Below are 14,086 nucleotides of genomic sequence, written 5' to 3'. Positions count from 1 at the left end.
TTCACTTATTTTCTTTATAAGATCTCAAAAAATAGTTTGTAGCAGAAATTGGTTTTGCATTGTACAATGATTAACTAGCAGTTATCAAGACACTGTTTTGCGGTATCGCTGGTAAGTGTTGACTTAAGTGGAGATCTGTATTTGTATAAGAAGACGCAGTCTGGATGCTGTTGGTTCCAGGCTGTAACACTAGGTACTGAGTGGAGATAAGGTATCTCCCATCCATCACATGTGACAAGGGACGCTTCCTGTCTTACAAATGGAGGTGTCCCCAGGCAGAATTGAAGTGTGCTGAAAGCTTTTCTGTACAGCTTATGGAGTATTCAAACAAAGCTGGTCTGGGATTGATTTGCAAGCTAGGAGTCACTACCAGATATTGCATAATTGCTGCTTTTTATGGTTGTCATTTCTGGTGTGTGTAGATGTTTCCTAGACAGTAACTTTTAGGGATGGTTACAGTCAAGTCTCTTTAGTAAGAGAGATTTGGTCTTAATATAAACGTTTATGAACCCAAATTCAATTTGATCTATATATATTTAGCAAAACATAAACTAACCTCTTGCTCTCTGTCCTGTAGCTGTTCACTGCCGTTCCTCCAGGTTTATTCTAGTCTTGGACTTAAAAAATATAGCTTTTTGTCTCCATAGAGACACCAAGCATTGAGCTAGAATGGGTAGATGCTTTCCAGAATAAGGATGGAATCTCTCTGCCACACTTGTCTGTTAAGGCCAACAAGAACAACTTGTTTTCTGTGTATACATATGCTCACATGTGTAGGTGTTTACTACTTGCCTAGTTAGTTTCTGTGATTAGGCTTTGAAAAATTGGAAATAAACTTTAAAACTTGTTGAGACTTCTCACAGATATTCAAAAACACCTTCTGGCTAAAGAAAGATGTTTGCTGATCTCTTTCATCAAAGTGGTGTGAGGGGAAATCCGTGTAAATCAACATTAATCTGGCATCTCTTTGGTCAAGATTTTTAGAGCAGATATCTGTTTGACCCCTCTCTTTTCACGCCTTGATTTTATGCATATATGTATATATTTTTGTATATGATCTGCATGGGTCCATGAGTACAATTTTTTGCCTGTACAGAAAGTAATAAGTACTCAAATAGAAGCATGTTTTATGGGCAAGCCTTGCTTGGAAGTCATGTGATACAGAATAAAATTGCTTTAAAAATTGTGCTTGAGACAAGTTAAGAACTGTGGTGAAAAATATCTGCCTGATGTTTTTTACTTTAAATTTTGATGACTCATGATGCCAGTTTTGACAAGTGTCAGCTGATCACTCTGTGGCAGATTTTTGAAAAGCAAAAAACTGAGTCCGTGAAATGAACCTGGCAGAGGTATTTGGCCTACAGATATCTTTCAATTCCTTCTCTCATTTAAGCAAAGAAACAAAACAACTATATTACCCCCCCTTTCTCAAACCAAACCCTATAAAATCAACTGATCTGTTACATAAGTTACCCTCAAATTAAATGGTCAGACTGATGTAGCTGGCTTGTGCATGGTCGGGCTGCAATAAATGTCTGTTTTGTTTAAATACGTGAGAATAGTGCCATGGTAGCGGGGCTCTTCCTTGGCTGTTGCACCAGCCTTGTGTACAAGATCTCTAGCAAGCTGCCTTTTCTGAACTATGGCCACTAATCCAGAAGTGTCTAGCCTCGTTAAACAGGACGACTGCTAAATGGATACCGATACTCTGTAGTCTGTACTTACTACGGTAACTGAGGGAAAGTGAAGATGAAACATGCGTAGCAAGAACTGGTTTGTGAGCGCTTTTGGTTGCAATTTTTACTCCAAAAATAATAGTATTTCTGCCTTGAGCTTTAATGAGCTTCGTGTATTATTTCACTGTCGGGTAAGCGTCTAAACAGGTCCTTCAGTGACCAACAGTCTCACAAGTATTTGCAAGACTCTTCAGCCTATGGGGAAATAGGCAGAGCTCCCTATTCTTCAGTTTGCAGCAAGATTGTCCTCCTCTTCCTCCTGTATTTGCCATTGCTTTGATACTCTTTCAGAGTTAGACTTGGCAAAAATAAGATGGGTATCTGAGCTACTGGTACAGATACTGGACCATCTTTGGTTGTTACCTTGCTTAGTTCTTATTTATTTCCCTTTTTTTGGCTGATTAGTATCCCCTGATTCACTTGGTAATCTACTGTCTTCTCGAATGAGGCAGACCAGGAATTTCAGATGAAATGATGCAAAGGAAAGTGAACGTGCTGATCTGGCCTAGAAATGGCACATGGCAGTTGCTAAAGGCTAGAAAATGAGACTTCAGAAATATTAAGTGATCAGAAAAGCTATAACCAAGGGAACTGGCGGACCACAGAGTAGACTGAAAACTGTGAAATTTAAGTCTGGATAACTCGATCTACTAAGTGGGTTACAGGATTTTCAGTCTGTGCATTTTTACCTCTTTATTTTAGTTTTTCTTTCCGTATTAGTTCTTTAAGGGATATGTTTCTCTCTGTGGTACATGATGTGGATGACGTTGCATCTGTGAGGCTCAAGTAGTATTCTCCGTTATTGTCCTATTCAGAGAGATTTATGGCTTCAGCAGCAGTTTGCCACACCTAGCTGTCCCTGTCCTATAAAGTGTGTTCTACTTCTTTTGCCAGAACTGAAGAACTGTTAATTATCCTGCAGTGCTTCTGGGCTATCCAAATGGTGATGGTAGGTGTGTAATTTGTCTTTTTGCATTGGTTTAGAAAATTCTAGGTGATGTGAAATGAAACCTTTGGAGATAAGGCAGTAAAGACTCAAAAGACAACCACTATTCCAACATGTGGTTTAGCCAGGATGGAGAATGTTTTTCCTCAGCTTTCTGTGGGATCTTTGTGATCCCAGTTTCTACTTTTATTTTAGGATTCTCCCCCTATCTGCCTACAACAGCAATTCCACTGCACTTTTATTGCTGTTGGTTTGATACAGGTTTGTTTTCATGCTTATACTTATGTGCTGGGGAAAAAAACCCACAAACCTTAGTCCATATTGGGACATGTATTTGAGAACCATCAGACCATGGTGGTGCTTTGTCATTACAAGCTTCCTAGAATGATTTATGTCATCAGGGACCCTTAGTTTTTCAGGAGCTGTTCCTGTAACACTTGAAGATACGGTTTATTTTGAAATCTTGCTTGAGATGCAGTTATTTATAGGGTAATAGCTGGGAACAAGCATTTTCAGACAAATGTCTCAACTGATAATAACATACGTATGTTTACTGCACACCTTAATAGGAATCTTTGAACTTAGTTTCACCAAGGGAGGTTAAGTAAAGAGTGGTTTCCATCAAAGACCTGTTTACATCAGACATCTTTTGAACAGGCATGCTCCAAAACAGATACTTAAAAAAAAAAATTTCCCAGTACCGGTACTACTTACCACGTTTTTAGATAGTAGCAAACACCTATGACTGCTGCAGCCTATTCCGCTATTTCAGAATCTAGTTTCACTAGCTGTCAGTTAGTGCAAACAGAGGAAATTCTTGGAAAGGGAAAAGTAATTTGAGATTTCAGGAGGCTAGATCTAGTATTGTAGAGGAAAAACAGCTTCAGCAGAGTTAAAAGCGTATTCTTCCTGTTCAGTGGCAGAAATCAAAGGCTGACTTCCTCTCACCTAACATATCTTTCTAGAATTCCCAGAGCAGTTGGGATTCAAGAAAATAAAAGCTGCCTTAGCTGTGATGAGAAATGTCAGTCAGAAGCTCGAGGAAATAAATGGGCAGATTCTTGTCCATTTACCTGCCAAATTTTGAAATTCCTTTACACACGATTGGGTTTTGTTGTGAAATTAAAGCAATGGGCTTATTTTTGTGAGTGAGAATTGTGAGATCAGTGAGAGGAAGGAAGAGAAGCAGATTCAGAAATGGCACCTAGTTCTGGACTCCTGAGCCCTACAGCACAGAGATTATTATAGTCACAATAGAACATATTTATCCCTAGCACTAAGGAATACATTTAACTGTGAAATTATGACTTGCACGTGCCTCAAAGAGAGGACAGTGACTCTGGAGTTAGACTGATTATCATCAGGTACATGCAGTCATATTACAATGAAAACATTTCATAGGCAAAACCAGAGTATTGATCAAAAGAGTCCCAATTGAACACGCCAATCCAACAGAGGCCTGGTTACTTTAAAGGTTTTGTTTATCTGTGTCATGGATGCTTTTTTCATTCATCACAGGTAAGTAGTCATTGTTAGACAAGTTAGACCTACTTACATAGACTAAGAGAATAACTGCTTTTTTATTTCTTCACTCCATGTTTTGCCTCTGTGACATACTGTGTGCTGTATGCTGTTTCCTGTATTAAATCTGCACATACCTACATCTGCATAGAAGCCTATGGTAAGATTCCTTGCTTGTTACATATAGTAACTTCTGTGCATCCCCAGGCTTCTGAGTTTTTAGCTCGGTGACCTCATTAATAGCTGTGAAGAAGTAGAACTTCTAACACTGAAGTAGCCAAGAATGTAAAAGCAGGTGCAGCCCTGTAGTGTGAAGGAGGTGAATATTTAGAATGAATTTAATGGTATGATAATAGGAAATTAGTTTGGTCTTGCTAGCTGAGGGGAAGGATGGGGACTAGGTAATCTGGGATGTGAAACTCCTCACATGCTTGACCCCCTAGAAGGACTGTTGGCTGTATTTAAGCTTTTTCCACTGCCAAGTGTTCAGGGAGTGTTAAGAATTGGGTGGGGGAGGAATTGGATAGAAACTCTTTAAGTGACTGAAAACCAGACATTGTCACTCCTGAGAATTGCATAGCAGAGGATTAGAAAGTTCCAATATGCTACACAGATGCTTTGGAAGCAAAGAGAACAATTGTCAGAAGATATGACAAGGGGATTGTCTGTGGAGAAAGATAAATCACTAAAACAAGGAGAGATTTATTCTTCTGGAGTGAAACATTCTTCAGTGAACTTGTATTTGAACAATGATCAAATGTTCTTTTTTACAAAAGCAAAGCCCCTTCTCATGCTTGAAATAGGTAGTAATTAAAATAACACTGGTAATTTGGAAGAGAGCAGATTATTAAAAATGTGCTTGCTTTTCTCTAGGAGAAACCTAGGGGAGAAGATGGACGAGAGGGAGAAGTAAACTAGTAGGTGGTTTCTTGCAAAAGCAAATAAATTGCCCAAAATAATGAGACTGTAGGAAACCTGAATTTATTTACCAAGAAAAACCCCAAAACACTAGAGAAAATAAACAGTTTATAGAAGAGGATGCTTACCAGCAGATTGGGCTTAGCTACAGATAGTCAGAAGTGAATTAAATATGAGCTGAAAGATTTTTAAAAAATGGGGAGAGCTTCACTGACATTTGATTAACTGTTTTGCAGGTAGAGAAGAGGCAGCCTTATAGATGGAAGTAAGAATAGTTAGAGTGATAATAGAGTAGTGTCCTATAGCGTGATTCAGACTGAGAGGTGCAATAGCGGTTGTCTTTCCAGAGGAAAGGACTGTTGCTGGAAAGCATCTGCAGGTGAGAGATGTTGGCTTGGAGGCAATGATGGGAGGTGAGCGTGGGACTGGCAGGAGCAGCCGGGAGATGAAGGAGCTGGACAGTTCATCGAGCAACAGAGAATTATTGACGTAAATACTTGGTTTGGACTGTGAACCAACTCCTAGTAGAGGAAGAAACAGTTAATAAGGTGTTAGATGAAGCTTTTTGTAACAGTTGAAACCAAGTCAAATAAGATGTCAAATAAGCAAAAAATCAGTGGCCTCTCAATCTCAAAACTGAGTTACGGTTTTCAAACCTAATATCAGCAATTGAAAAAGACCCATGGGATCATATAACAGCCAGCCCAGTGTAACTTTGAGAGACTATGTAATCTGCAGTTGAGAAGTCTCAAATTCTGTTCATCTGGCCATAAAAAAATTTTTGGAATCAAGAAATGTAAGAAAACTCTATAAAAAGTCTTAAGACTCCTTATAAAGCAAGCTGGTGTATTTTTATATACTGCAGATCTGCAGTGCTGTAAGCTGTACTTCCTGAAAGCACTTTTGTATGTACACTGATTTAATGTTAAAATACAGTGCAGAAATATGTTAAAATTAAAAAAAACCCCACCAAACAACAAAGTTCTGCCTAGTTAACATATTTTTCGTCAGAGTTTAAATAAATGAAAGACAGGGGGATTCCTGAGCTTTGGAGTGTTTTTTGAGAGACGAACACTGGTGAATATGCTAAATGTCAATAACCCATACTACCCAAAAAAGACAAATTTTGTGAATTTCTTATGTGCAAAATGAACGGGTAAAGGGAAACAGAGAGAAAGTCGATTATGATGATGAAAGTCTTATGAAGTGTGTGCAAACGTGTATCAAAGAACAATGTGGAAGAAAATACATAACACTTGAGCAAGAGGAAAGGGTATTTACTAAGCTCTGAATGGGCTGTAAATACTGGCAACATGAAGAATTATGTCCAGCGTTTTTTTGTTACAGTGCTGCCACCCCTGCATATGCAATTCCTTTAGGGGATGGTTAGTTTTTTGCTGACTTTTGCTGTTTTACATTACTGACTTACATTTTTAAGGCTTTTTGAGTTGAACTGATACAAACCCTTTGTATAAATGGTCTTTTTCAGCCTAAACTACTCTTTATTAGTTGAGTCAAATTAACTCTTTAGTAGAGTCAAACAATTCCTGAGTTAAACTGGGGCCTGTCCCTGTGTGGACATCCTGCTTAGATCTGTGGGTAGCTGTTCCGCACCGAAGCTGCAGCCTCTTTGCTCTCTCCTTGTAATTATAACTGGCATTTTGTCTTGTTCTCTTGTTCACTTTAAATTTCCAGCTTTGTGTTCGTTCATTGCCTTATTTTTGCAGTCTTTTTGCTTTAGCTGGGGTGAAGTCAGCACCCTAAGTATTGATGCAGAGAAGTGGGGCCAGGAAGCCATTTTGGGTATGAAACAGGGTAGGTGTTTCCTAGATTAAAATTATTTTATTTTAATTGTGATATTGTATTTTTGAAGAGCAGAAAGAGTTGGCCATCCAGGTATGTTGATACAGCATTGCAGCTGTTATGTAGTGACATCTGTGTATGCTGGAGATGGAGAAAAGTAACACTGCTACAGTATTGTGAAGATAACACAGAAACCCCCTAGTATTTGTATTCATTATAATATATAATGATAAAATTAATACATATGTATATAATATATAATTGCAAATTTGAGTGTCATTAGAGGTCAATGGGTATCCTACTTTAAAGTGTTCTACTCTTGGCATCTGCCAAGATAAAGCCCCCTTAAGTTAACCCTAAATTTAAGTATCAATAAGCAATTAGTATAGCTGAATCACTGTGTAAGTAAAATGGGTAGCAATGTGACATCCTTTATTCAAAAGCTGCTCTCCATCATGTCCTTCTGAGTGTTGCCTATTCTATTTAAAAAGAGTATTCGATTTTTTGGGGGTTTTTTGGTTTTTTGTTTTTTTCATTTTTCCTCCATCATAGCCTCAGGTTGGGGTTGTTTGTACTCTTACATGAGTTACATAGGAAGAGGGGGATTTGGTTGGGCTGTGTTGTGATAACAACAGGTGTCAGGCAGTGAGTCAGAGTGCTGACAGCGAGGTAAAATGTTTTACAGAGGGAAGGTTATGAGACGGTCAGTTTGTGATTCTACAATACTACCCTTGTGCCTTCTGTAAAGAAAACTGGCAGGTAGGAGGTGGCTTCTGTTGGAGAGAGAGGAGAATGTTCTCTAAGGAAGCAGAGGAGGAATGTGAGCACTCCATGAACAATTCTAGTTCTAATCTAAGCAGCTTTTACAGAGAACAACCCAAATAGAAGAATATCTTTAGGCATCTAAAGGAGTTAGCGATGGCTAAACCAGTTCCTTGATATTGTTTAAGTCACAGGGAGTGTGCTGGTCCATGGGTTCTGTGGATCTGTTTACTCCACTGAGGAAGACAACCACATATCCAGGCTTGTTTTGCACAGATGTGCACGCGGGGCCTTTTTTCCAGCAGCACCTCTGTCGTTGCCCGAAGGTCTTGGGAACTGCTGATGAGTAGGAACTTAATTTTGGCAGTCTTTTCCTTCACAAATCCAGATATGGTTTGGAATAAATGTTCTGCCTGTCTTCCCTTGTGACATTGCAGAAGGATTTTTGTCACTGCTTTCACTCAGTATGCTCACATGAGTGCCTGGGGAGGGCATGCCGGTTTTATCTGTTAGGGATCCCTCACGTGAGGCAATTGAGGGATCTGATGAGGATACAGCCTCGATATCCGTTAGTAGGCTGGGTATCACTTACACATGAGGGTGTGAGGAAAGATCAGGTGGAGTCTTTCTCAGCTCTGTGTCCCACAGGCTGGTTTTGGATGCAGAAGCTCCCTGTGCATTCCTAACAGTGATGCCACCACATACACGCAAGCCTTGTGTTTCTAGGTTTTCTGGTTTACCAAAGAGAGGTTTAATTTAGACCTCATCTTACTGTCCTTAGGTGTTCTTAAAATGTGTGGCCTGATTTTAATCACCTACTTCAGGTTAAGTAATTTAAACTTGAAAGGTGAACCATTGATTTCAGTTCTCTCATCTTCTGTTGCCATTTGTATTTTCACAAAGGACTTTTTCCTCACTGTTTGGTATAATCCCTCAAAGTTAATTTGCAGCTAAACATACACCCTCTCTGTGTAATTTGGCATTTGTCAGCCAGAAGAAATATTTAGCTTTATGCAGCTATATTTTATTTCATCCTATATTTAAAGGATGATATTGCTATATATGCCTTGCCTTAAGCTTAAATGAAAATGTTGATACAATAGTATTTTAAATTCCAATAAATACATTAAATGTGAAACATAATCAAATTCAGTAGTTTTGGTATTTTCTTTTAAGTAACTGTGGGCTAGATATTTAGGAAAAAATGCTTTCAGAAATTCCTCAGATGTGGCAACTAAGAGGGTACCTAACTAATTTCAGAATCCTTTAGGTTTCAACTATTTGGACTCTAAATGAATCTTGTAGACAATACACTTTTTTTCCCTAATGTCTACAGTTGTGCCTCTGCCTTTAGACACTGAAAAACTTGGCTTAATTTTTCACATTTTTCACAATTTTTTAATTTTTTTAAAATAAATTGGTCACCTCCTTTCCAGCTTCAGAGCTGCTTAGAGACTGAAAAAAAAGGAAAATAAACTCTCCTGCCTTTTCAGCTTTTAATCAGTTTTTCAGTTATGAATGGAGCAATAAAATTTAAGACACTGGTGTCTCTGCAGATACTGCATAGAACAAAAGTAAAAGTTAAGGCAAAAGCCTTTATGCTCCATTCAATATATTTTATGGAAATTTTTTTCTTAGTATGGCACTGCAGTTTAGAACTGTGAACTGCAAGTAAGATATTTCCTCTCCCAGTCTGTATACAATGCAAAAAGCAGTGTACGTTTATTTGAGGATTCATTGTCTCAAAGTAAAGTTCGTAATTGCCTAAAATAGGCATTGGCTTTAATACAGGTTGTTTTAATTTTATACTTCATATAAGCTCTTTCAGAAGAAAAACTGTATGTAGCAAACCAATGTTTTTATACTGTATCCTCCATTTAAATAACACAGCACTTCTGGCCAGTAGAGGAAACTAGGCTGCCTTTTGCAAGTGAAGAAACAATAACATTTGCCAAAGCTTTTGGGCATTCCTTATTTTGTTTGCCTATGGCAGATGTTGGATTTACGTAGGTTTTTTTAATAGCACTGACTGAAGAAAAGTAGGTTGGGAAGATGACAGTAATGTCTTTTTCCTCTGTCCTTTTAGACCAGAGGTGTCAAACTCATTTTCACCAGGGGCCACATCGGCCTCATGGTTGCCTTCAAAGGGCCGAATGTAATTTTAGGACTGAGTCATTTTAGGACTGAGATTGACACCCCTGTTTTAGACCTAAACAGTACAGTGTGTGTGGTGAGGAGGACCAAACTAACCCTTCAAGTGGGTTGTTAAATACGTATCTTAACCACTTCATAAGTTTGCAAAATGCGTTCCCTCCCAAAACAAAGGGGCAATTAAACTGAATGACTTAAGAGCTGCCTTCCTGCCACGAGAGCATTCTGTTAGAGAAAAAGGGTGTGATTGACAGCTGTGCAGGTATATGGAACCCTGGCTTTGAGTCCTGGAGACCTTCTAGACCTTGCCTTGTGATGGCACTTCTTGGCTTCTCGTTTGTCTGGAAGAATGATAGGACTGTAATAGCTTCTTCCCACTGAGTTTTATCTGCTAGATACGAATTTCTATGTTTTATCTGTACAATGAGAAATTCAGCTCTTCTATTGAATGCAAATTCTTATGGTTTGATAGAGAAAGATCTTGATCCACAGGTAAATGCCAAAGATGAGACTTCTGAGCTGCTTTAAACAGTTCCATCATCTGAAGCTGAGTGATTCAGGGATCGATTGAGGCTAATAGTGTCTTTGCCTACATTTTACATCTCATCTAAATTAGGAATGACTGAGAGACTGAACATTCATGCTGCATGCTGTTTGATGCAAAGTAGAGGTTTTGGTCCAGTTGAAACTAAAGCAGTTTGTACAAGACTAGCAATAAAGCTGTGGATTAACAGATCTGATTGCATGTCCCTCTGAAGTGCGTTGTGGTGACTTGTGGCGGTGGCCAGTACTGGAGAGGAGCTTGAGGCAATGGTACCTGTGTTGCACCAGCATTTTGCAGATAAGACTTTGCAGTCCTACAAATGATCTAACATGTGCCATGATCTGTAGTTGTGGTGAGAAGGTGTTTATATGGGTGATGGGAAAGTGTTTATAATGTGTTATCTCTGGATATGGGGAGAAGTGAAAACTATAGGTATGTTTTCTTCAATTCTTATTCCATTTTACATTTATTTTAATGTCTGCAATGGACTATTTTTGCTGTCTTTATAGGAGGAAGAAGAGCAAGAAGAAGAAGATGATGATGAAGATGATGATGATACAGATGACCTTGATGAACTAGATACAGACCAGCTGCTGGAGGCTGAGCTGGAGGAGGATGAGAACAATGAGAATGCTGGTGAGGATGGAGAAAATGACTTTTCTCCCTCCGATGATGAGGAGCTTGCCAACCTCCTGGAAGAGGGAGATGAGGGTGAAGATGAAGATTCTGATGCTGATGAGGAGGTTGAGCTGATTCTTGGAGACAGTAAGTGTGTGCCCAGCTTGGTGACCGCAGGTGACCTTGTCCTCTGTTTAATGTCCTGACAAATATGCCACATCTAAGTCTTCCCTGAAATGACTTAGCTGACTTTCCCCTCTCTGGTATGAAAGGCACAGATTATCATGTGTGTTGACCTGTGGCCTTTCAAAGTAATTATTGGTAAAAACAGCTTTTATCTAAGAGAACAACTGAGAGTTCTGGAAAGGAAGGCATCTCCTTTCTTCAAGTGCTCCCAGGTGTGTGTGTGTGAGAACTTAAAGGCAGGCCAAGAAATTCCACGTGAAGAAGCCTTGTCTGATTGCTTTTCTGTCCTGCCCTTTGTTGTTGAACTGTTACCACACCTGTCTTCTCTGCCTTATTTGTCCCTGTAAGGACAGAAAAGTATTTTTGGTCCTTGATGCTATTCTTTCTCTTTTGTAATTGCTTAAAGTGCAAAACCAATGTGGCATTTCTGACATCATTTCCTTTTTTAGACTATTCTGAAGCTAACGTAACTTTTGGGATAAAATTTAAATTGTTCTCTTTTTTTGACATTCCACAGACACAGAGATTTGAAAGGTTAACAAAGTGTGTGTGTGCATATAAGAAAGTTCTGAACTTGTTATGTAGCGATTCAATTTGGAAAAGGCTTCATGAGAAGGAGAAAATGAGTAGGATAGCATCTGGCTTGGGATTTATGACACCAGATTCTGTTCCCTTTTTGGCAGTACAATTTGAGTATGCATAGTCAGGCCACTTAGTTCTTTTTTAATTTCCAAGCTGTAAAATGGGGATAATGTAGTTACCTTAAGTTAAAAGGTTGGTAAGGATAAGCAATTACAGTGTGCAAGATGTTTGAAGTCCTGCAGTGATAGGAGATTAATGTGAGAGCTGAGGTGGAAATCAGTCTTCTCTGCTGATGCCCTGGAGGATTAAGCATGCTGGCCTCTGTTTTGGCACTGCTGTGGCTGGCAGACTCATTCACGTCCCTCTTTTCCATTAGAATGTAGCTCAGTTGTTTTTAAGGATGTGGCCACATCAGTATTCTGTGGGGTCAGTCTGCTGTTCTCTTGAAGGTAGCAGGACCATATAGGACACTTAAATAGCTCAGATTCATTAATAGTATATTGCAGTTCAACATTTTGATATTGTGGAAAATTTATGCCTGTCTCAGTAGCTGGCAGGACCTTCTTGACACAACTCCACTTCAGTTCCCTGAGGGAAGGAGAGCATGCAGGGTGCTGTAACTTGGACTGTCCAAAGGGCAAGATGAAGGGGAAGTTCCGGCCATTTCAATAACTATTCCTGTAACAGAACTAGGTGCTACTTGACATTTCCATTGTGCTCTGCAGAGCACTAGGTGTTACGAAATGGCCATGTCTCTATATTGTTTATGGATAGAACCACTTGATCAAAACTTGGATCTGGTGTTGCTGTGGAGCTGCAGCCAGCCCATCCTGTGGCTCTCGGGTTGCTTTGCAGCATCTTTGGGAACTACAAGCAGGGACTGCAGCTCTGCCAGGCTGACATATGCATGGTCCTTGCACAGGGTTTGATGAGTGAGGTTCTGTGGCTTCTCAGCCACATCTGGCTTGCTTTTGTTACTCACCCAGCAAGAACAGTTAAAATTTCCCTCTTCTTTGCTTATGCCGTGTTCCAAAATTAAAAGTTGTACAGGCACTGATACTGTTTTAAAGTACATATCTCAGGCATGGTGATGTATTTAGAGTGCTTCCTACTGCAGACCCTCACTGTATTTTGGATGAACCTCCAGAACATACCATGGGGGTGATTCAAAACAAAATAATTCAAAGAACAGTTGAAACAGGGGAGTTGAGTGGCTTTAGTTCTTCTTGCTTTAGAAGAGATTTTATTTCCTTTACAGGAATAATCCATAGAGAACCTTTTAAATATAAATTTGTCTTCTGCTTTGTCGTCGCCTTGGGTAAGGTAGTTCTGTTTGTCTTATCCAAAGCAGTTTATGCATTGTGCAGATCTTTCAAGACCTTGTTCCTGGGCTAGTGGGGCGACCTTTTTGAAGTGCATGTGTGATGTAGGTTGGAAGAAAGAGGTGGAATTCTCACCAGCAGCATGGCTGACTCTTGCTTCCTCTTTTCTTCTCTAATTGAAAATGGCAACTTCCAGGCTGGTCTGTAAGCTTCTGCCAAGCAGTTAACTGCAGTCAGGCTTACTTATAGACATGGAGCTCAAAATTGAAAGGTTGTGTGGTGGACTGGAGAATAAAGAGTTGGGAGATCTCTTTTCAAAGCTTTCCTCTGACATTTTACAAAAACCCACCAACTTTTTCAGATTCTCTTCTTCTCCAGAGTTTCTGGATTACTATCTTGCTTGTGCTTCTTTCCCTCTTACTGCTTAAGTGTAGCTGCTGCAGCACTGGCTGGTGTTTCACATCTCCCCTTCAATGGCTGTAGCTGCTCTGGGAGCACTGGTGACCCCTCAGCTTAGGCTTGGTCTGATGGATGGTGAGACTGGAGCATCCCTCGCTGAGCACAGTGGAAGGGCAGCTGGCTGATGGTCAGGGAGGAGGGTTGGGGGAAAGGGTTTGTGTCCTCTGCTGCTTGCCTATGATTTTTTTTTTCCCTAAGGAAAACAACTGAGAAAGGGTGAACCTTCCAGAAGGTCTTGCTTACCTTGACAGGCATTTTAGAGATCCAGTATAACTGAGATGGTACAGAGGAAGTCTTGGTGTCTCTTTTTTTTTTTTTTTTTTTTTTTTAAAAAAACCCTATTTTTAACACCTAGTTAACTGCAGCATCCAATGAATTCACATAAGAAAAAGAGCCAACGTCACCTCTAAGGTAAGGCAGGAGACCTCTTGCTGCCAGAGCTGCTACCACGTCCCTCTTGCACAACTGAGGGAGGAGAGATCTTATGTTTTAAGATAAAAAGCAAGTGTGTGTGTGTGTAACTGCTTCTGGCAAATCC

General features: G+C 39.7%; 1 protein-coding gene across 1 annotated transcript in view; it reads left to right on the top strand.

Moving 5' to 3' along the window:
• The window catches only part of DCAF1 (DDB1 and CUL4 associated factor 1), a 51,245-nt gene that overhangs the window by 35,454 nt on the left and 1,705 nt on the right, over positions 1–14,086 (top strand). Inside the window, exon 23 of the mRNA XM_065642684.1 lies at positions 10,891–11,146. Within this exon, the coding sequence (XP_065498756.1) occupies positions 10,891–11,146 (256 nt within the window). The remainder of the gene's footprint in view (positions 1–10,890; positions 11,147–14,086) is intronic.

This window comes from Caloenas nicobarica, chromosome 11 (assembly GCF_036013445.1).
Source record: "Caloenas nicobarica isolate bCalNic1 chromosome 11, bCalNic1.hap1, whole genome shotgun sequence".
In the NCBI taxonomy this organism is placed as follows: domain Eukaryota; kingdom Metazoa; phylum Chordata; class Aves; order Columbiformes; family Columbidae; genus Caloenas; species Caloenas nicobarica.
Note: the sequence above shows the minus strand (reverse complement) of the source record. Positions and strands in the feature narration are given on the sequence as shown.